The 24,216-nt window shown below is 29.9% G+C and overlaps 1 protein-coding gene and 1 long non-coding RNA gene across 5 annotated transcripts; one reads left to right on the forward strand and one right to left on the reverse strand.

Annotated features, from left to right (window-relative positions):
• Position 1: 1 nt before the first annotated feature.
• Gpdh1 (Glycerol-3-phosphate dehydrogenase 1) lies at positions 2-23,706 on the reverse strand. 4 transcript variants are annotated; one of them, XM_087413333.1, is made up of 8 exons: positions 23,503-23,705; positions 19,703-19,880; positions 14,487-14,627; positions 14,247-14,388; positions 13,820-13,932; positions 13,446-13,676; positions 12,860-13,059; positions 2-65 (listed from the first exon to the last, which is right to left on the reverse strand). In XM_087413333.1, exons 1-8 carry the CDS (start codon positions 23,535-23,537, stop codon positions 17-19), a joined length of 1,089 nt encoding a protein of 362 aa, XP_087269459.1. In that variant the 5' UTR covers positions 23,538-23,705; the 3' UTR covers positions 2-16. The 4 variants fall into 4 exon arrangements, with proteins under 4 accessions (XP_087269459.1, XP_011056104.2, XP_011056103.2 ...); XM_011057802.2 differs by lacking the exon at positions 2-65 and adding an exon at positions 1,473-2,060 and having other exon boundaries at positions 23,503-23,704; XM_011057801.2 differs by lacking the exon at positions 2-65 and adding an exon at positions 10,614-10,892 and having other exon boundaries at positions 23,503-23,706.
• LOC147907334 (uncharacterized) lies at positions 75-1,155 on the forward strand. The gene is made up of 2 exons (XR_015547381.1): positions 75-761; positions 1,104-1,155. It is a non-coding gene; the product is annotated as an uncharacterized LOC147907334 (long non-coding RNA).
• Positions 23,707-24,216: the final 510 nt, after the last annotated feature.

A 24,216-nucleotide genomic window follows, 5' to 3' on the forward strand; every position in this document is an offset into this window, starting at 1 on the left:
TAGCGGCGATCGTGAATTATTTTCTTATGCGCAAGCTCTGGATTAAGGCCAGCTGAGAGGAAATGCTACGACAACGAAGAAGCGTCGCGATAAAATTAGCGATCTACTGATAACTGCAATAATGAGTTAAAATTTAAATTGATCCTGTTCTTCTGTTCGATTTTATAGATTTAACACTAGATTTACAGGATCCGTCAATTAAATGAGTTTCGGACCAAAATTACAGAAATTATTACTATTATTACCTAGCAATTTTTGCTGACTTTTATTAATGGAATGATATGAATATATATCCAAATTTATTTCTTTCTCAGCTTCCTAATTTTGAATTTGATTTTTCTCATCAAATTAATCCTTGTAGAAAAGTACTGCTGCGCAGTAGTATTTTGAGGCATTAGTGCACTACTGCGCTACTACAGCAGTAATGCAGTGCGCAATAGTGCAGTAGTGTGTAAGAGAGAGAGAGAGAGAGAGAGAGAGCAGTGTAATATAGTGCAGTAGTGCCTCAAAATATTACTGCGCAGTAATACTTTTCTACAAAGAAATGGATAAATCTAGTGTTAATAGATAACAAAAATCACAATATTTATTGAATCAAGCTTTTGATGAAAAATAAAATTTTCTGATAATATTTTTACGAGAGAGTATAATACATAAAAAAAGATATAAAGAATAAATTGTTACGCACTGGAACTATGCCAATTATGAGCAAACATGATCAATCCCTGCTGAAAAAATTCGAAGTTACATAACAAAATCATGTAAGACAAGAATCACTTAACGGATTATTTCAAATCATATGTGATTTTTTAAAATCATGTAATTTAAAGAGTGACATAATGTTTTTTTCTTCTATTTCTATCATTCAATTTTTTAAAATTCAATAATTATAAAATTACAAGATGGATATAATTATTTTTAATATGATGTGATTTTTTACAAATTGCGTATTAAAAAATCACGTACTGATTTGGAACAATCTGTTATACATGATTTATTTGTCTTAAATACATGATTTCGTCATGTAACATTGTGACATGATTTTTTTCAGTAGAAATTTATTTTATAATTAAATATTTAAGATATTTTTCGAATATTTATAGATGCCTACACATTTATTTTCACATTCTGCTAAAAAATTGAAGAAGTTGAAGATATGAAAATTGAAGACATGAATCGAGAGAAAAGAAGAGAAAAAGAACGTAAAAAACTTGATGTTTACAAATTTCTTATTTCTCTGCAGTCATAATAAATTTCGATCATATATCTAATTGAATATAATTATAATAAACGTATTATAATTATTATTATATGGTGGAGTACTATACGAAATAATTTTTTTTAAAGAAATATCTAATTATCTCATCGATATTTATCAAAATTATTAAGAATAAATTTGTCAAAAAGGATTTCTAATAAATTATTCTTATATGTATATGCGCTAAAATCCTTAAAACAAATTTTACAAAAAATTAGTAATCAAAATGAGATGAATTATTTAATAATTTAAAAATTATCATAATTGCATCGAACATTGGGTACATTAATCATTTTGTAAAATCTCCTCAATTCGTTCTATTCGTTTACAATTTAAATATTCTCTTAAATATTTTACATAAATGAACTTCTGAATTCAATAACATCTCTGCAAATATATAAAAAATATAATGAATAGTTGCTATATTTGCAAGAATTATTCTAATTATCAAGAGGGTGCTCTAAAACTCGACTCTGTCAGCTCCGAATATCTTTTATATTTTGTTCAATATTCGGTGAATGAAAATGGATAAAATGATATTTGGGTTGACAGAATCGAGTTGTGTATCCCAATATCATAATAAAAACTCCCTACAAAACTCCAGCTTAATAATTAACACGTTTCACTTTAAAGTAATAAATGAATTCAATATCACTGAATTAGCATCACGCTTTTTCGTATGATCTAGGATGTTGATTTCCAATGGCGACCAATCTTCTCTCGAGGAAATGATGTCTGGTATCCTCAAAGATGGCATTTGGATGACTTGAGCATTATCGACGATGGCAAGGCATCTTCATCCCTAAATATGGAGCGAATGAGAATTAACCTATTCAAGCCGACGTAGTTCCTACGATATTTATCGTCAGCCCGAAAAGTAGCTTACACACCAGCTAATAAATAAATGAGATTGTACAGCGTTAAAAAAAGACGTAAACATTCTTCAGAAATGACAGATCTATACAAGGTATTCCCTACGAGATCACTTCTCGTGAGCAGATAGAGATAAACTGGATCGAAAAATATTTTACCATATTTTGTAATTTTCGCAATACTTTAGAAGATATTAATTTCTAAAGATCACCAAATATCTCGGACTACTTCTAATTGTAAGTACATGCTCATCAGTCGCGGTCGCTTGTCACACGGGATTGCCTAGTCGCGAAAAGTATCAGTGGTATTATCATTTAGATCAATAATAAAATCATTTGAACTAAATTGAATGATAAAATTATACGGACTCAACGGCATTATCATTATCGAATGATTTTATTACTTGAGACGTTTAATAAGAAAATCCTTCGGTCAGGAGTAAAATATTTTTTCTCTCAGAACGAGTTTCGTTAAGGGTATAGACCAATCACTCTCCTTAGAATACTTCAAGGAGTCACAGTATTCGGTCGCCAGTTAAAATTTTAGAGGTTCAGAGATTGAACCGATGCATGACTATAAGTCACGAAACGCCTTATATCCCTTCAACAAGAACTCTTTATATTAAGTTTGCAATCGTCGCCTAGAGACATCACTTTATTTAACGTTAAGTACGTCGTTGAACCGTATGTGTCCAAGATCACATTCTATGCCGTAAGAATGGACATAACCAATCCAGGTATGAGAGGAATCTGCATCTTAATTAGACATAATATCATTTTCAATACTATTGACCTACCATTTAGAAGGATGATTCGGTGGAGATGCTTGATGAGGAGATGTGTTCTGACAATGAGAAATTCACAATTATCAATAACTATCGTCATCTGAATCGTAACATTCCTGCTCAATTCTATTGAAGATCTTATGAGATTTGGAGACTCAAAAGTTAACTGCATCTTTGTTGGGGGTTACAATGCCCATCACTCCCAATGAGGCTGCTCAAACATGGATCGCGCTGGCTGATTCTAGCGTCAGTAGAGAATCGCTACGTCTGCATTCTTAACGATCAACGATCCACATTGCTTTTCCATTGCCTTTCACCTAACTTTGACTTGTCAGTCATCGACTTGATCATAGCCACCGCTAAAATGGCTCCTCTATGTGAAGTGCGTACTGAGGAGGACACTTGGGGCAGCGATCACTATCCCATCACGGTTAAAATTAGTCAGTTTGATCTTACGTCAATGGTACGCCTATAAGATTAATCTTAATACTAAAGAGCTTATTGATTTCCAGGACATCCTGGCTCATACGATTCGTTTAACAGCCATCTATCATCTGATGAAAATGAGGCATACACTCGACTGGTGAATCATCTGATGAACTCAATAGCGTGCTCCTCTTTTTCCAAGAACTTAAATGCGGGCACTGTTTTTGTATCAAACGAGAGAACCGCCCCTCCGTGGTGGACGGATAAATGTCAGGAAGCAATTATCAAACGCAGAGGGGCGACCCGAATCTGGCAAAAAATTCCTACAACTGAAAACTTTTATAATTTTAAAAAAGCAGATGGAGAAAATTTGTTGGATCCTTTGATTCTAAAATTCCAATCTCAGAAATTTGGTCACTGATCAGAGCCTTTAAACGACGCAATCTTCCAAATTATACAGCTGATCCCTCTAAAGAGAGACAGTCCGGGAAGCTATTCAGACTATGCCTGCCTTCCTGTTTTCAAGATAACTTAACGAATTTAGAAGAAATGAAGAGGGAAGATGATAATTCAGGTGCTGTTTTCAAGAAATCGATTCACCAATCATTGTCAAACATTTAGATCTCGCAATTTCCACTGCAAAAAAGAAATCGGTTCTCGGCCTGAGCAGAATCAATAATAATATGCTGGCATATCTGCCATATAAATACAAAGAGCTATTAGTAAATCCTTTTAACAGTTTTTTAGCTAAGGGACTTATTCCGGACGAGTAGAAGATATCCTTGGTTATCTTTATTCCCAAAGCGGGAGGCTCGGTTAGTTAAGAAACGTTTTTTTTGTAATTATAGTTTTAGGTGTATTCTGGAATAAGATATTAATCAATAATACTCATTTTAGCAATAAAACTAGAAAATTAAAAGCATTACTAACCAGTGGTAAAATATCCTCAGTGATAAAATATTACCATTGGCGAAAACTCATTCAGCTTGCTATAAAATACTATTGAAAACATCATTCATTTTCAATGATTTTTTCAATGATATTTTTAATAGTAAAATTATCTGTTTTTTTCGCGATAGGTAGGCGACGTAAGTTAAGTGACACGCGACCAATAGCGGGCAACGTATCAAGCAGTCCCTCATGAGTCCCCAACGCAACAAGCGACCACGACCAATGGGCGTACTTGGCGATAATCCGCGCGGATTATTTAGTGACATTTAGAAATTAATATCTCCTACAGTATTGCGAAAATTGCAAAATACTAAAGGATTTTTCGGCGCAGTTCAGTACGCTCTACCTGTTCACGAAAGATGATTCCATAAATCGAGGACACCCTATATATATACAGAGTGCTTGACATTAAGTGTTTCACCGTTCATAAGTAGAGAGGACTAAACTGAATTGAAAAGTTCTTTAATATTTTGTAATTTTTGCAATAGTTACCGAGATATATGATTGAATACCGAGGCTGTGTTTCAAAATTTACTGCAAATACTGAAAATCTACAGTTTACGTGCACTCTAGATTTTCAATACTGGCAATAAATTTTGGAACACAGCCGAGTGAATAGTTGCTTTCCGTTTACACCGATTCTCAGATAATTCTCTTGTGACGTAGCTCAGTTGAATGCGTGTTCCTTTTGTATATAGACAAGTGAGATTCAATTGAGTTTACCTATAATCTGCACAAGATCGAAACCGTGTACTTTAATGAGTCTCGTAAATTCACTTTAAAAGTGAGCTATTATGAACCTGTGTTGTCATGTGATGACTTTTTATCAAAGTGATGTCATTAATCTGAATATGAAATATTCAGCTCATTTTAAACTCACTTTCACTTGTGTGTAAATGGAAAGCAGCTAATGTATTATACTAATAAACACAAAGATATTTCTTATTGAAGAATTACAAATAGTAATTACCAATACTTTTACTTATTTTGTCAATAAAAGATGAATCGATAAAGTTATAGTCAGAGATGAAATTGCACAAAACTTCAGAGAGAAAGAAATCATATTATTTAAATCAATACCAGAGTTAGACTCCTCTTTAACAACTATATATCTGCAAGTTCGTGATAAAAAATCCCAAAATCCCATGTGCGCTGAGCACCAAGTGAATTTAATTGAATTGTTACAAGACGTAAAGAAAGAGGCTTTTATAAAAACATTCCTTACTGCCAGATTTAAATTATCAAAAGGAAATTTCTCTCTCTGAGGCTTCATGCAGGATGCAATAGATTGAATAGCACTATGGGAATCGATACAGATATTATAATAATATTAGATCAAGATTTTCCCCGTGCAAAGTCAATTGCTTTATCAAGAGCCATAAGTTTTGCGGAAAGAGTTGGACAATGAGTTTAGTTTAAATTTTTCTGAAATATTAAATTCAGGAATCACAAAGAGTAACATCCTACTAAATTAGAATTATTGTCATAAGGAGGGTTTTCGTTTGTATAAATGCCAAATAGCAATCTCACATTTCCTCTGAGTTATCAGATAGAAATTAAAGAAAATAATTTTCAGATTGAATTAATTTTTTACGAGAATACCTGTTTCATAGTCAAATTTCAGATTAAAAAGGGAAAAAATCTACAAGGATGAGTAAAAGGGATGGATATCCTACCTAAAAGGTTGTCAAAAGGCTTCACAAGAGGTTATCTAGACATTATAAAAGGAGTATATTTCTATTCGCCATTTTTTTGTTGAGCAATAATTATGAAAATTATTAATTTTATTTATAATCCTATTATTTTTAAGTTGGTATAGTTTGCAAATAGATTTTTTACATTATTATTATAACTAATCTAATCGAACGAAGTTTAATTAGCAAAAATCCAAGTGACTTTATTCGAAGAATGTCTGAGAGATATCTTAAACACAGAACTCAAAATTTTTTCGGTATGTAATCTGGCAGCATTCCAGTACCAATCATGGAACTGAATCCAAATCTAATCGTGGAGTTAATAAAGAACTTTAGCTTGAAGGCTTATATGCCCTGATTTTTGCTATATAACCATTTCAGGATGTTCATAAAACATGAACTTTTCTTATGTGAAGATACGATTTCTCCATCTCAGACTCGAGTCCAAGGTTAACCCAAGGTAACATATAGAATTGTTGAATGAAATGAATTCTAAATCAACTCGAATGCCTGAAGGGATAGGAATAGAGTTCGATGAAAAACGTAAATTGTGTTTTAAGTTGCAGAAAGATTTTTAAATTAATAGAGTGCAACTAGTTAATAATTTAGTAATTCGATTGAATGCAAGAATCAAACTTTCCACACATTATTAATATTTTTGTCCATGCAGATAGCTATGTCATCAGCAAATTGAATTGTGACGCAGTTATATGAAATATGATAAAAAATATCTTTCACATAATAGTTGAATAATAGCTTAGAACTGTACCTTGAAGAAAATCTTTCTTTAAAATTCTACTATTACAAAAATCTCAACGTTGACTGTTCTTAGGCTAATTAGTCGGCGATCTTTAGTGATTATTTGGCTTGTTCAAGTCGAAAAAATGGCCATAGTTTGCTCGTCGAGTAAATGAACATGATTGGTTGTTACTTACAGATCCAATCAATCATATTCAATCGATCGGCGAGTAGACTAGCTTTGTGTAGCTTGAACGCGCCTAATATGTCAGTAACTATTGCAAAAATTGTAAAATACAGAACCTTTCAATTCAGTTTAGTTGGCTCTATCTGCTCTCGAAAGGTAATCCCATAGATCTAGTCTAGGACATATTTTATATGTAAAATTATTTGTATATATACGTTTAATTTCGAAATACGATAGTGTCGACGCTATAATAAGACAAGCGCAACAACATATGTCTACACTACGGCAAAAAATTAAAGGATAATCTATTTTGTCCTCCAAAAATAGACAATTTTTAAGAGACTATATAATACTAATTTCGTAAAAAATCATAATAGAATAAGTTCAAAAGCATTTTAAATCAAACTTGAATCTCTACTTTTCATATTGATATTTTATTAGGTAACGACCGATTTATTATAGAGCTGCTTTATTACGGAGCTATACGAATACAAACGAAAATCTCAAAGTTTTTTAATAAACTTTGCAAAGTTCGATGGCGTGAATTAAAAATCGCATTCAAATGCAGTTTACAGCTTTCAAAAAAGTAAAATTTCATCTTTAATTTGCGTATTTGTTGATCGTTGTGTGATTTTTCTTTCCGATCAAGTTATTCAACATTGAAGCAAACACCGACTTTTTTATTTTGACTGTTCACAGAAGACGAATGAAATTAAGGTGTCGAGCGACATGTGGGTAGTTAATTCAAATATAATTCCCGAATATTCTAGGTAAAAATCCTTATCTTTCCAGGATTTATATGTTTTGCATTCAAATTAGAATTCTATGGCCGGTATGCATAGTCCGTTACTTCGTTCCTCAAGACTGTCTCAAATAATGTTTTATCTTAATACTTTTATATGCAGAATAGTTAGAGGAATCATATTATGTAAAAAAATTCACATAATTCTATTTAAAAAGATGAAGATGACTCTCAAATCTCCTAAATAAATATCTCCATTTGGGAAAAAATGTTCATCATCACATGAGCTCCTCTTGATACCGAACAACTTTATTTCAAGCATTTCTTCCTATCTCCAAAACTGTGAGTATTATTCCAGGTGTCCGATCTTAAATGAGACATCCTGTATATTAAATTCAAGTTTTTTATTAGTAATTTATTGCATCTTTAAGGAAGGACTTAAACATAATTTTTCTTTTTATTAATATTATATATTCAAACATCTTATAAAATTATTAATTTATTGGCGCTTTCACATTAAATAGATTTTGTAATCTCAAAGTTGCTTGCATCTTATCCATTTACAATCATACTTAGTATAAAGAATGATAAAAATTCCAAGTCAGTTTTAAAATTTCAAGAAGTTTTAAGATACATTAAATTCCAAAATAATTCCAGGATCAAAGGGCATTTAAGCATCACTGGACACCTAGCAATGTTCATTGAAAAACGAATAACAAGAGATCCGGATTTGACTCCCAACCGAGGTAATATTTTTCGCAATAAGAATTAATTATTTTCAAATTTTAATATGTCACTCATAAAAATATGTCGTTTTATTTGTTAATATGTCGTTATCACTTAAAAAATTAATAATAATAATGAATTAACAATAATGGGATTCTCGAGATTTAAACAATGATGAAATAAACGGGCACGAGAGAATAGAAGGAAGGCCCCTATTATGATACGGAATTCATTTTGGATAAATGCTAAAAATCTATGGGCAGAATTTTAAAAAATAATAGGTTATTTTAAAGGGAATTTAATAAGCTTTAAGATAACATATAAAATTTATATATATATATATGTAGACAAGGTTTAAAGGCTCACCTCAATGAAACTTGAAGACATCCAAATTCTAAAATCTTTTTTACAATGACTACAGGTATGATCTAATAATGAATTTTTTACTAAATAGTTTTCAATCCAAGAGCAATAAATTCATGCTGAAACCATAGATAGCCTTTATTAGTTTAGCAGAAACGCCACTATCTCATATTAGATGCCTATCTCATAATAGGAAGGCTTTCCTCTACTAATTTTTACTAATTTTTAGTAATTCATGTGATAGAAAATTTTAATACATTTATTAATTTTTACATTAATTTGGAATGTTCAAATTTCAAGCCATCATCAATTTCGATTTCAAGCCATCATCAACCATCATCAGCGACATAAGTTTTAAATATATTCAATAACCATCATATAAAATCAGGTTTTAGTATACAACTGATCAAACCGCTTTCAATTTCCATATTTAAAGAGATACTATATCAAGTAATTGTTATACTAAATAAATTCTATAAAGTAACAAATTTAGTATAAATTGTGAGTTCAACATTCATAATCATGAACTAAATTGAATAAACGCTCATCTACTGCAATCAAAATCACATCTGATATATTCAATTTTATTAGTTATATTAAAGGCAAATAATAAACAATATTCGAATAAAGACTGTTGTTGTTATATGATTATATCTAACCAAGATCAAATCGATAACAAAGAAAATAATGTTCATGAGTAGCGTCAGATAATAAAAATGTAAATGATGAAAAACAAATTATTGTGGGTCATATGAGGTAAAAACAATTGTCAATACTTTCTAAAATTTTTGTAGAATATTAATATATGCATGGTGTAAAAATTTCGTGTCTGATTTTACATTTAAGCTATTTACTTACATTTTAATATTTACCATTTTATTATAGGTGACATAGCAATGGCTATACCTTAGAATCACACATTGAGATTTTCAATCATTACTATGATGACTGACTGACTATGTAAAAGAAAAGTTTTATCATTACTTTTACATCCAGGAATTCCATTTTAGAGGTGACCAGTGATAAGTTAAACTTTCTCGATATCATTTAATAACAAAGGAAAATTAGAGTTTAATGTTTTCCACAAATCGACGTTCTCGGAGAGATATTTAAATTTCATGTCTCTCCACTTAAGGTCAAGGTCACTTGGAGGTCATTTGAGACTGACTATGTAAAAGAAAAGTTTTATCAAGAGATATTACAATGAATATGATTGACAGAGCTTTCTTATTATCCACTCGAAATTCTACGAAAAAAATTTTAAATTTATTATAAAAACTTATTTGGATAATGATTATCTTATATGTATAGGTTCGTTTTTGATATGATTAATTCATATATAAAATCTTTTTTTAAACACAAGACTAATCAATTGACAGATAATAATATCGAAGAAAAAAAAATTACTTAGTTCACAATTTTGTTTTTATCTTTCATTGCGAAAAATTTAAGAATGTTACTAAAGATATTAATATAAAACTTATTAAAATCATATGCAAAGACTGTAATGTTCCCTATGTAGGACAAACAACTAAAAACAAGAATTTTTGAACATTAAAATCATATTAATAGAAAAATGCTAACTTGTTGGTCCTCACGGAACATAAATTGCGTAATACTTTTGAGGCTTTCACGAGTATTTTCTTCAGAAGTGATAAAGAGTTTGCGGGTTATCACTGTGTCATAATCCATTACTAATGCCTTGGTATTTCGTAAACGGCAAGGTTCAGGAAACATTGGCATTAGCAATGGATTACGACACAGAGATAACCCGCCCCTGATACCTCAGAACATAAATTGTAATTTAATTTAAAACGAATTTGACTGGAACAACATCAAGATTTTAGGTAATGAAAAGTATATATAAAAGATTGATCTTCGAAATGTTAAATATTTATTAACATGCAAGTAAATGACTTAAATGTAAAATCAGACACAGAATTTTTTTATCATGCGTATATATTAATATTTTATAAGTTTTAAAATCCCTTGACAATTGTTTTTATGTTATATTGTTTTCGCCAGCTACTTGTTTTTCACATTGCTGTTGGCGTCTGATTGATTAAACTCCCACTATTTTACCGACTACTGTACATTCTTTGGAAAGGCTTTGGAAAGGCTTTACCTTTTTGATTTCACCATGATATGACCTACAATAATTTATTTTTCATATTATTTATTTTATTTTTATTATTTGACACGTCACTCACAAATTTTGTTCTCTTTTTTATCTCGTTATCAATTTGGTCTTGGTTGGACACAGTTATATAACAATAAAAGTTTTTCTTATTCGAATATTGTTGATTATTTTAACATAATTATTGAAATTAAATATATCGGATGTGATTAACAATTAAACACTTCGCGCATAATGTGAAAGTTGCACAATTGGATTCGTGCTTCTTTATGTGTTGTGTGTATGATGTATATACATGATAGATATATACATTTAAAAGAGAACATAATATAAAATTTTCTATCCATTTTAATGGATACAGAGAGCTATTCTTTCTGTCAGCAAAATCTAAAAAACTCTTTCTGCTCCATAATATTGAACTCAATAAAAAAAAATCGCACTATCAATAAGTACATAAATTATAAAAAATTTATTCTTTCGAAAGCCAAGCTGTAAACTATATTTGTGTACGATTTTTAGTTCATGTGGAATTTTACAAAATTCGCAAAAAATGTTGAGATTTGATTGATCTCTATTTGTGTATCTCTATAAAAAAATCAGTCAGAATGTTATTTAAAATATCGATCTAAATCTAAAAAGTAGAGACTTAAATTAAACGAGCTTTAGATTTCTTTTCAAATCATCTCATTGACCAAAATTACTCTTTCTTGAAAATTGCCTATTTTTGAAGGGTAGAATAGGTGATCCCTTAATTTTTTGGCGTAGAGTGTATACATATTCATTTACATAAAATATCACAAAAAACATATATATATCTATATAACGTATGTATATCTTTACATATTGTATACATATGTATATATATTTTCTTTGTTTGAATTATCTTTCGATACGCGTGCGAAAGTTACTTCTAACAATAAGTTCATCCAAACGTGTTAATGATACATTACATGCAATTTTATTAAGAAAAGATTAAATAGAATTTCAAGTTATAGATCACGTATTAATGAAAGAAGATATTTTTAAAAATCCAGGAAAACGAGGGATATAGAAGAGCTAAGTCTTATTTTTTATTAACAAATAATTAGTTATATTTGTTTTCTCTCTCGATTTACATAACGAAATTCGTTCGTTGGTAACGCATACAACAATTAATGATTGGAAATCTACAAATACATTCGATCAAAACATTGAATAAAATCTCTGTGCGATAAAATATATATGTACATATATTCACATTGTAAAATGTAACAATCTATTTATCCATTACGTTCAACGCGATGATTTTATGGACTAAATTATTCGGGCTTTTTAAACCTATTTTCGAGCTCATGGATCCATAAGAAAAACCGATATACAGATTGTGCAAATCGCAAAAGAAAAAGTTCAACAATTTGTACTTATCAAATTTAATTAAATTGAAATATTAAGTCAAATTATTGAATTTCTTCAAGACTATAAATCCCCCCCCCCCCTAAAAAAAATGTTAGATTCATGTAACTTTGTATTTGCGTGTGTATCTGAAATTTGACATTCTAATTTTATAAGATATAGAATTCTATATATGTGAAATTGGAATTATAAAGCCATGAAATTTTGGAATCATTAAAACTTCGAGTAATGTAAAATTTCTAATTCATAAAATTTTGTAATCACAGAGTAATTAAATTTGATCCAATAGCATGGTCTCCGTATTGTATTATTTAATCTTTTTTTTTATTAATTTATTTTATAAGTTTCACTTTACAGAATTTGGAACGATCCGTTTTGGAATCTTAAAAAGAATTAAAGTTCTTTCTAAAGCAATTCATGGTTTTGATGTTGTCGATCTGTTAATGAGGATTTTGGGCAATTTTCAGGTCAGATTAATTAAATTATCGGCAATAAAGAAATAAAGGATCCATAGATCTGGCGAACTAATTGTCTTTATATTTACATTGTGAACCACATTTAAAACGCTATGATAACAATTGAGCTTACATGTGTTCTGGATGGCTGCGTATGCAGTCGATTAAATCCGTCGGTTTTAGCTCACCAATGCAAATCCGATGAATTGCCGTAAACAACGGGAATCTATTTTCCATGTTCTTCAATTTAAGCATATAACTAACCTCTTCGGCTGTAAACGGACCCTGCAGTTTTTGTCCGTTCAGCATCTCTTTCTCGAGTGTCTCGATCGACTGCAAATCACATTCATTTTTTGCATTATTATATAATACAACAATTTATATATAAAATAATTATAAGTTATAATTATAAACATGTTATATCAAGTTGTTGACATATTGTATTCTTAAAAACTTCTCTAATAGATATCGAAAAAAATCTTTTTTTTTTTAATAATCTAAAAATTCCGTCGGAATTAGCTGAAATACAAAACTGACTAATGCCCCATTTCTTCACTTTCAGATAAGTTTCAGATAAGCAGATAACTTTGTCCAGGTATCCTATCTCCATTGTATTCTGAGAGATATCTCTTGGATAAAGTTATCTAGGTGTGAAAAAATTGGGCATTAATTTTCATAAGGCGGGACATGTTCATTCCGACCCAGTCTGCATTACTGACCTTGCCAGTCTTGACGAAGGCTTCTGAGACCTTTCTATTGCGTCCACCATAACACGTCGTGATAAGATCGGCCACTCCACAGCTTTCAAAAAAAGTAGCCAATTTCCCGCCCGGAAAAAATACGTCGACAAACTTGATCATCTCCATAAGACCCAACCTAATTACAGCAGCTTTCGTATTATCACCCAGACCTAGCCCGTCTACGAAACCAGCGCCGCACGCAACTATATTCTATAAAACGTCAATACGAACATATTATTGTATTATCGAAATCTTACTAAAAATCTTACTAAACAAAAAAGAATAAAAGATTAATTAAAATTAAATTTAATATAAATACAGTTAAATTGATAGAAATATCCATTAATTATCACCTTCAACGCTCCGCAACATTCCACAGAATCCACGTCCTCGACGACTACCACCCTAAAATATGACGTCTGGATCAAGCTGCGAAATATTGGTGCCATCACTTTGTCCTTGCAACCTGTAAATTCCAATTAATAATTGCAGAACTTATTTTGTTAGCGAACTGCTTCAAATCCGCGCATAAATCTAGAAACAAGTGATTGAGTGATTTACATAAAACTTTCTCTAGCTTTATAACGTGTTTTACAGCGTTTCATTTGACGCTTGTAACGCTTTTGTAACGGAATATTTTCATTCCAGTTAAACAAGGACACTGATGAGATACTATTAAAGACGGCCAGTCTTATGGAAATTCTCGTGACCGTTAAAATTTATAAATGATTAAGAGTAAGAAACTGATAATTATAAGATTGGAATTTTAATTCTTCTCACCGATAGTAGTCTCGCAAAACATCTCGTTAGCTACTTCGGAAGCCAAGTTAGCGCCCATCAGGACTGAGATAGGAATTTGCAATTGTCTCGAAATAATGTGAGATATAAGTTCGATACCGCCACCCTCTTTCTTGTTGAAGCCCTACAAAGAATATGCCGAATGTGTACGATTGTAGATCAATGGGTAAAAAAACTACACGTGATATTCGTAAAAATTGAACAAAGAAGATTACAATGTACCTTGATCAACGACAGCCCGACAGCGGTGGGTTTGATTTTTCCTTGCAGCGTGCTGCATATCCTTTGAATGAACTGATGAGGAACTACGAATATAAGTATATCTGCGTCTTTCGCAGCTTCCATTACGTCCGGAATTGCAATCTAGAATGAATCAACACTAAAATAACTCCTGATTAAAATAAATCCTAATACAAAAAGAAAATAATACAAAAGAATCACTGAATTGAAATTTGAGTTCGCCATCGCATCTCGATACGATGATTTTTCACGAAGTCATTCTATCTTGAAATTTGCATATTTTTATAGAGTAAAACAGGTGATGCTTTAATTTTGTTGAATAGTGTATTTCATTAATACTACTCAAACAAATACTTAATAAAATTCAGTAAATGTTTTTCATTGTATTAATAAGAAAATCATATTAACAATTCATTACTAAAACAAAATAATTATAATGGTAACGGAGTTACAAGTAAAGGTAAATTTTCACGAGCTGCTCAAACGATCAAAATTGACGAATATCATTCATCAATTTTGACCACGTAATCCTTTTTGTCGCTGAAACAGCCGGTTTGAACAGCTCGTGAAAATTTATCTTAATATATTACTTTTCAATCCTGCACACACATAAAGTATAACTATTTATTATTAATTAAAAACTATTTATTATTAATTAAACTGAATTATCAAATAATAATTTTTACAGTACGAGAATCATCTCGATAGGAGTGTTCTATTCATATTTATACTTCAACATAGATCATTTATACTTCAATATAAATTATAGATTTACTTATAATTTCTAAAGATTTTTCATATATACATAAGTAAATATTTTTAATACAAATAATAAGGATGAAGCCAATAAAAAATAAATTAAGTTATGAAGATAATTAATAAAATTTTAAGTTTAATAAAATTATATTATCACAAAATAAAAGGATTAGATGTATATTAAAATCCCGAGAAAAAATATTTTATATATAATTATATAAAATTATATATAATTATATATAAATTTATATATAAAATATAAATAAAATACATATAAAATTATATATAATTATATATAAAATATGTCTATTTATATACAATTATATAAAAATGTATATAATTATATATAAAACATTTCCTCGGAATGTTTAAGTTAAAGTTTTTATCTTATATAAAATAATATTGGTAATACTCTTTCATTAAATGTTTTTTAACAAATTCAAAATTAAAAACTTAACTTTCTGTAATAAAAAACAAAAGTATTTCTTTAATTGCGTATTTCTTTAATTTGACATTATAATAAAAAGTATCAGTAAAGACAGATTTAATTTAATCATCTCAGTTTATAAGATTAGTCGGAACATTTGGTCTAAATATAATCCCATACTGGTATCCACTGAAATATTTTTTATAACTAAAAAATCATAAATGAAATTAAACTTCAACATTAAAATTAAAAAATATACTAATAACTTATACCAAAAAAACACATTTTTATTAATCACATCAATTATCATGTAAGCAAAAAAATATTCACCTAATAATTTTACTTATGATAGACGAAAACGAAAATATGATTGGCTATAACAGTTGAGCACAGATTGTGTAATATAGTCTCTGCTATCTTATAGTACGTAATTACAGACATGTTCATGCGTATTTTAGTTACAGAAATATTTGCATGTCTCACTTACATGTCAACTTGCTCCTTGACTTAATTAGTTCCACTCTACTCTGTATTACATTAATAATTATTAGGTGTTGGAATTAATTCGTAGCGTTTTTTAATGAAAGAATGTTATTTATTTCACATGAGCATTAAAAAATACATTAATGAAAGTACTTCCCATCACTTGTAAAACGCTACGAATTAATTCCAACACCTAATATATAATTTTAGAATTTCTAAGAAACAAAATTATTAAACAATATTATTCAATCTTAAATATTGAAAGATCGAAGGTTCGAATTTCGAAGTCTTTGAAGTAAATCACCAGCTCTGCTATAAACAATTTTGACACACAAGTAGAATACATTCAGAGTTACAGCTTCACAAAATAAAAATTCTCGAATGCTATTTTTAAAACTATTGAATACGATTATATTTAGTGAAAAATTTTTATAGGAAATATTGTATCTTTAAATGTGTGTGATCTTTCGAATTGAACCTTGTAAAATCTTGATTGATATCGTAAAATATATTTAAAATCTTATATTCTCGAGATTTTAGATGTATCTTAAGTTTTTAGATCATTATTCCACGATTTTCAACTTGAAAATATTATTTTTCCTTTGTTTTTGAACTTTGTACTTTCGGATATCTTTCTTGATCGTTCTATTACTTGCCTAAGTCTGTTAATTGGCTGCAGAACAGAGAGGTTTTTGAATCTCTCTGTTCTGCAGTCAATGTGCTTAAAAATTTTATCGTACAGCATAAAATATTAGGTTTAAAAGGATGAGATACGAAAGCCAAGCATATTTAAAGATAACCAGATTAAAGAATAGATTATCTTTATAGTTTGTTGTCAATCAAGATATTTAAAGAAATTTGAAAGAAAATTATATCGATGATATAATCGATACAATTAAAATAAAAAGTGATGCAATAACATATAATGTACGATATTGAATGTTTCGAGATAAAAAAATTACTGTATAACTAATAAGTAACTTTGTTTTGATCGAGTAAAATAATCAGCCATTTATAATACTTTCTCGTCGTTCTTCTTTTATCCGAACGCATATATTTTTCTTAATGAAGAGGCAGGAAATTTGTATGTCAAATTGAAAGCGAAATTATTGCACACAGTTCTATGACTTTCGTCTAGGTATTATTATTATTATATTACTATATTTTACACATAAAAAAATTAATAAACCTAATAATAAAACTGCATAAAAATTAAGTTTAATAATGTCAAATTGAAAATAAATAAAATCACTGCATTTATTACTTTCCTACTATTAGATATTGCTATTTATTAAATAGTTCTAAATATCAACTTCGTTTATGTGATATTAGGTGTTGGAATTAATTCGTAGCGTTTTACAAGTGATGGGAAGTACTTTCATTAATGTATTTTTTAATGCTCATGTGAAATAAATAACATTCTTTCATTAAAAACGCTACGAATTAATTCCAACACCTAATAAAACAAAAAATTCACAGCAGAAATCGTCTTCGAATTAACTGAAATAATGTATTATGGAAAAAATAGCACATCGTTTATGCTCTTAATCAAATTAAACAAAAACGCATTCCTGATTACCGATCCTCTCGCCGCTGTTCTCGCTTATTATTAGTTGAACATCTATAAAAATTACATCTTCAAATGATGAATGTTTTACGAAGCGTGTTATTCTTAGCTTTGTATATGTGCAGTGATTCTAGAGGGGGAACGAAGAATATATTCTCATAAGAAATATAAACTGTTAAGAGCAGTTTCATAAAAAATATTCCATAATATATATAAATTATATTATGTAATTGAATAATCCCAATGTCTATCAAAATAAATCAAAAGATCAATATCAAAATAGGAAAATGATAGCTGATAGAGAAAAGAAATACATTAAGAAAACAAAGTACAATATGTATTCTTAATAAATGGCAGAAAAGAGGTGTGTATTCGTGGTTGTAATAACGAAAGATGCGATACGCGCGGATTCGAAGACAGTAAATCAATGTAGCTACCTTCATCATAGTCAAAGTTTATGACGGTTAAAGGTCAGGATTCACAATGTATTATTAGCAACGCATAATGTATTGCAAGTATATGATAATGATTACCGGACACGATAATCGTTATGTTTCTATTTCTTTTTCATAAGACATTCTACAAAAAGATTGAGATAAAACAAGGATTCCTGCGACTTTGAACTTGGAAATTATGTATCACAGAATTTTTAAAAAAAATTCCTTAAACTTGACGGAAAAACCAATTATGAAATCCAAAATTTCATCCTGAAAGGAAATCAAAGTGCGGCATTGAAATCATTCAACATTCTAAACACGCACAGTTTAAGAAATTTAAAGTACACTAAGAAATATGAGAGTAGTAAAGTTGCAAAAGAAAAAATCTAGAAGAGGAAGAATTAAATAGTCAAATAATAATAATAATATTTAAATTAAATAATACTTTAAATAATAAATAATAAGTGATCAGTCACAAATCTGTCAAAAATATATTTTGCAAAATGTCTGATTTGCAAATCTATTTGAAAATTTATTTGTAAATTTAATTATAAAAATTTTGCCGGCAGAATGTCAGCAGAAATACAACAATATAAATACAACGCCAAAGAAATACAACGATGATAAATTAATTGCAGAAATCGTATTTACAGAATCGCGCATAATATTTGTAGTAGTTTAAGTACTTTACATCAGACGTTTCATTTAAATTACGAAATGACGTATTCTGTTTGATTTCTGCTGTCAGATTATATTGGCAGACTTTGCTGCCAGAACACGAGTTTAATACAGACGTAGCTCAATATCAATCAATATCAATCTGCTACGATATTCTATTCGAATCTGCTAAGAAACTATTACTCAGATAGCATACAATATTTATAAAATATTTACAATCATCAATGAATCATCAATGAATCATCGTCAGAATCCTATTCACAAATCATACAATTCCCTTCTCCCTCATAATTATCTTTCTTTCCTCTCTATACATTCCCCCTCTTATGTTCCTTCTACTTATTCTCCCTCTTTAATCTCACTTCCCACTATTTTCTAACATTAACTTTATTTTTCTTCTCTGAAAGTCATTTAAAATTTATTTTATCTAATAACGTCGAAGCTAAGAGACATCTATCTTTCTCTCATCGCATTGTCTATTGTACTTTATTCACACATTTTAATTAATTTTTTTGAACTCTCAACTACAATTATTTTTTGAAGGTATTTTTTTTATTTAATTTTAATAAATTTTTTAGTATTTAATTATTTTAATTTAATAGATAGATATACATTATATATTTTTAGCTTTCACTTATATCAATATTGTATTGTCTCATCAGATTATATTATTTTTGTCATTTTTATAATTTTACTTTATTATGTTTATAGCTGCAGGAAATTTTGTAATTTTTATATACAGAAAATTACGAGTTGAAAACAACAAGCTTTTGATGCGAACAGATTACGATTAATATAAATGATTTTTTATACAATGAAATACAAAAAGAGCAGGCAACAAGTATCTTACCACATTTTCGGGGAGCTTATGTCCTGGAAGATACTTGACGTTTTCATGGGTCTGGTTGATAATTTCCGTCAGCTTCTTACCATCGATGATCTCCTCATAAACATACATGGTAACACGATCAGCAAAGTTGCTCTGTTTTTTCGCATTTGCACCAACTATTTTGGCGATAGCTGAACCCCTACGAATATATAATTGTAATTAACATTATAATCAAATAGTTACGCATAAGATAAACGATATCAATGTTCTTAACATATTAGTTGATCTTTGACTTAGAAACTTGTAATCTTTATTTTGCCTGATTTATATTAAAACTAAACAATTTATTTAAATATATACAGTTATATTTATTAGTATATAGAGTAAATATATTTATAGTGTAATATTTTTTAGGCTTTCAAGGATATTAACAATAAGAATTTTATTTAAACTTAAACTGTTTCCAAGAGTATTTTCTCCAGAGGTACCAAAGCATTTGCGGATTATCGCCATGTCATTATCCATTGCTAATACAAACGTTTCGTGAACGTTGCCGTTTATTTCATCAGGGCGCATTGATACAATATCATTCACGAAATGTTGGAGTTAGCAATGGATCATGATACAGCGATATTTATAGTGAATATATTGAATTCAATTGAATCCAATTAAATCCATAAACAAGTATTCGCTGTTTAAAGTACGCATTCGGATAGAAAAAAATTTCAATCCATTTTAATCCATTCTCGTTTGCTGGAATAAACCTGTTTCCGAGTTATCCTTGTTTTAATTCCCATGCATATGTATGCGTCCTGTTTGCGAGTATCGCGTGAATTTATATAAAAAAATTAACATTATCATTCGTGTGATTTATTTATTATTATATGAGAGTGAGTGAATATAAATATGGCGTTGCCCAGCGTTGTCCTCAAACATGGAAGCGAAGTCGGCAGTCTATAGAAATCTGTAAGCTTATTTTGAGAGCTCCTCAAAACACTATAATAAAATATTTTTTCATTAAGTATTTTTCGAGTTATGAGGCTTGGAAATTACTGTCGACGTTAACATTAGATCCAAAGTGTCCGATCGATGGCTAAAACCTTTTGAATGGAAAAACCTCTTGTTCAGGATCATGCTCTGGACATTTGTTAAGATCAAGGCTACTGAAAGTCTTTTATTTTCATGTTTCTTTATTTTCATTTTTGCGTAAAAATTAATTTTTAGTGCAAAAGTGAAAATAAAAGAAACAATAACTCTAATGGCTTTAATAAATGTTATTTAAGTAATGATCTTAAACAATATTCAAAAGGTTAGCCAACGGTCAGATACCTTAGGCAATGCTAATACCGGCGGTATTGTAACTTTTAATGAGCCTTATAACTCGAAAAGTACTTATACTACAATGACAAAGTATGTTATGATAATGCTTTGAAAAGCTTTCAAGATAAGCTATAAGAATATGTAACGAAATACAGGGTGTCCCAGACCATTCATACATCCCTTTTATATTAGAAACAGAGCATTTTAGAAAAAAAAAAACGTTTCAGACAAAAGTTGTGGGGTTCTAAATGTAAGTTCTAAATGATCTACTTAGTGATTTGATCAATCTGACATTGAGTGGCGTCACCAAGATTAGAGTAATGTCACTTTGAATTTTTTAAATGGAACTTACTTTATGAAAAATTATTTTATTATAATGTTTTGGAAAGCTTTCGAGGTGTGCTATAAGAATATGCAATAAAAAATAGGGGGTTCCATTTAAAAAATTCAACATTGACATTGCTCTGACCTTGGTGACGCTACTCAAGATTAGATTGATCAGATCACTAAGTAGATCATTTAGAACTCCACAACTTTGTCTGAAATGTTTTTTTCTAAAAAGCTCTGTTCCCGAGATAAAAGAGGTATACGGGTGGCCTGAGACACCCGATATATAGGATTCCACTTAAGAAATTAATGATGATCTAATGTGATCTTCAAACGACTTCCTAAGGTCAAGTAAATGGCACCATCTTATATCCCCCTCCAAACTATACAACTTTTGAATGAAAGATTTTTCGATCTAACCATCGGTTCTTAAGATATATCACTGTTCCGTCTCAAATAGAATACCTTATATATTAAATAGCAATAATATATTTAAATATTATATTTTTAATAATATATTTGAATAATATACAGGGTGTCCTGTAATTCACCCGACAATTCGTGGGCAGGCAGAGAGGACTAAAACTCCTCTCCTGAGTCGAAAAGTCCTCTACCATTTTGACAATAGTTAATAAGATTAATTAATAAGATTAATTAACAAGATATTCATTACTAAAAATTGTCGAATATTGGAAAATCTTCAATAATTTTTTTTCAAACATTATCAACTTTACAGAAAAATTGTAAGAGACAAAAATTATTTATTTTCTTCTCATAAAATTCTGAGAATTTTTTCAGAATTTTTTAATACCGTATTTTCTCATGTTAGTAAAAATAAGAAAATGCAGTACTAAAAAGTTGATAAAAAGTTCTGAAAAAATTCTTAGAGTTCTATGAGAAGAAAATTGATGATTTTTGTCTCTTGCAGTTTTTTAAAGTTGACAGTATTTAAAAAATTATAGACCAATAATTAAAGACCAATATTTGGAAATATTTAGTAATTAATATCTTGCTAACTCTTGCGAAAATTGCAAAATGGTAGAGGACTTTTCGACTCAGTTTAGTCCGCTCTACGTACTCACAAATCGGGTGATTTATGGAACACCTTGTATAGTGTAAGACTTGTAATTCGTTTCGAAGGTTTTCGACAGAACACGTTTACAACACGATGTTAATACGCTAACATACTATATTTTACATATTATAGAATTTATACGGATATTATAGAATTTCAGAGATAAATGCTTTTATCGATAAAAGCGCGTTCTGAATACGAGCCTATGACTTCTGAGATTCAAAGCCTCGGTATTAAAAACCTTCGAAACTTGGACATTTCAATCTTCGAAGCTTTGAGAAATTAAAATTATACAGTTATAATTTAATATTTTTATTTTAAAAAACATATTTACTATAAATTGCGAATATATTTTCATTTCTTTTCTCTATTCGCACGAATATATTTTTGAAGCTCCGATTCGAAGTTTCGAAGGCACCTTAAACTTCAAATATAGTTAAAATTTCAAAGATAGTTCAAAATTAACTCCGAAGATTCGAATTCTTTCGAAGTTGTCAAATATAATTTCCCTAATATAGTACATTAAATAATACATAAATATATGTTAGAAAATAGAAAGATTAATTCAGTCACTTACACATTGCAACAAAAATCGTGGAAAATGCGTAATTACTATTTGAGTAATTTTTACAAAGAATTATAGATCAATTATTTTACTTCAATTATCAATTTTTATTTTTGTCTCGCTTTCTTCTGATATTACCATAATTCTAATTAATTTCCTGAGTACTAATGCGAGCGGAATAACCTACGAAACTCGCGCCGGAAGCAGGAACGACTGCTCCAACGCCTCCAACGATAGTTTTTCCCGCTCGGCACGTGATTGATAGGAATGGATGGATTAGTTATGCGACGCACAATTAACACGAACTCCGTTCACACACGAGACCAAGACGTTCTTTCTATCGTGGTGTACCACTAGTCGTGGTGTAATCGGAGCGCGCGTGTGGTAAACACAAGCATTTACCGTACACCAACGTCTGCATGTGTGCGAAGGGCACGTGCGAATCGATTACCGCGCTTGTCGATGCAATTCTTCTTCAGCTGGAACGTCTAGCTGAACGAGGTTCATATACTACCTCCTTCTTCCGAGACTCACCAGTTGCCGGAGCCGATGATGCACACAGATGCCATGGTATTTTGAAAGATACGCTTCGATGAAATACACACAGATGAGGAAACGAGGTAGAGACCGACCGTAGAGACGCGAGAGCTACTACTTTGTCCGCACGCCGATGAGCGACTGGAGCGAATGGAGCCGATGGAGCGGCCGCCGAGGGATCGGGACTGCTCGGAGACGGCAAGGGAAGACCGACCGAAACCGAGCGACGTGTGCGTCATATTACACACCAATCGAAGTCCGGGTTGATAAGAATATATCATCGGGTTAGATGGAGGAAGAGTCCGAACTGGAGGAAGGGACAAAATGCAAAGATAATTTGAATTAGAATTATGGTATAATAAGATTAACGGTGATAAATTAATGTAATAAGATTGAGATCATTGTACGTTTTGTTATAATTTCATTATGAAAGTAGAATTGTTATAATAATTCGAGTATTATCTAAAAATTGAAACAAGGAAGTTCCGTTCTCTCAATTACGTTCTTTTTATTTAGTTTTATTGACTTTTGCAATAAAAATTCGATAAATTATTTAAAAATTTATAATTTATAATTATTCGTTTTACAATTACATTATAATATTTATGATAATTATAATTTATATACATAATTAAACGAAATTTTAATCATGCTACAAATTCGTATTATACATAATACATATACAAAATTTTGTATTAAAGTCTGCAGGTA

This window comes from Acromyrmex echinatior, chromosome 14, assembly GCF_024713525.1.
Source record: "Acromyrmex echinatior isolate Ae372 chromosome 14, ASM2471352v2, whole genome shotgun sequence".
Taxonomy (NCBI): domain Eukaryota; kingdom Metazoa; phylum Arthropoda; class Insecta; order Hymenoptera; family Formicidae; genus Acromyrmex; species Acromyrmex echinatior.

Excerpts from the sequence above, each read along its gene's own strand:
- Gpdh1 (XM_011057801.2), bottom strand. The coding sequence starts at position 23,537 with ATGGCATCTGTGTGCATCATCGGCTCCGGCAACTG. Across the intron at positions 19,881-23,502 it reads ATCATCGGCTCCGGCAACTG|GGGTTCAGCTATCGCCAAAA; the intron begins GTGAGTCTCGGA and ends ATATATTCGTAG. Across the intron at positions 14,389-14,486 it reads TCGGGCTGTCGTTGATCAAG|GGCTTCAACAAGAAAGAGGG; the intron begins GTACATTGTAAT and ends TATTCTTTGTAG.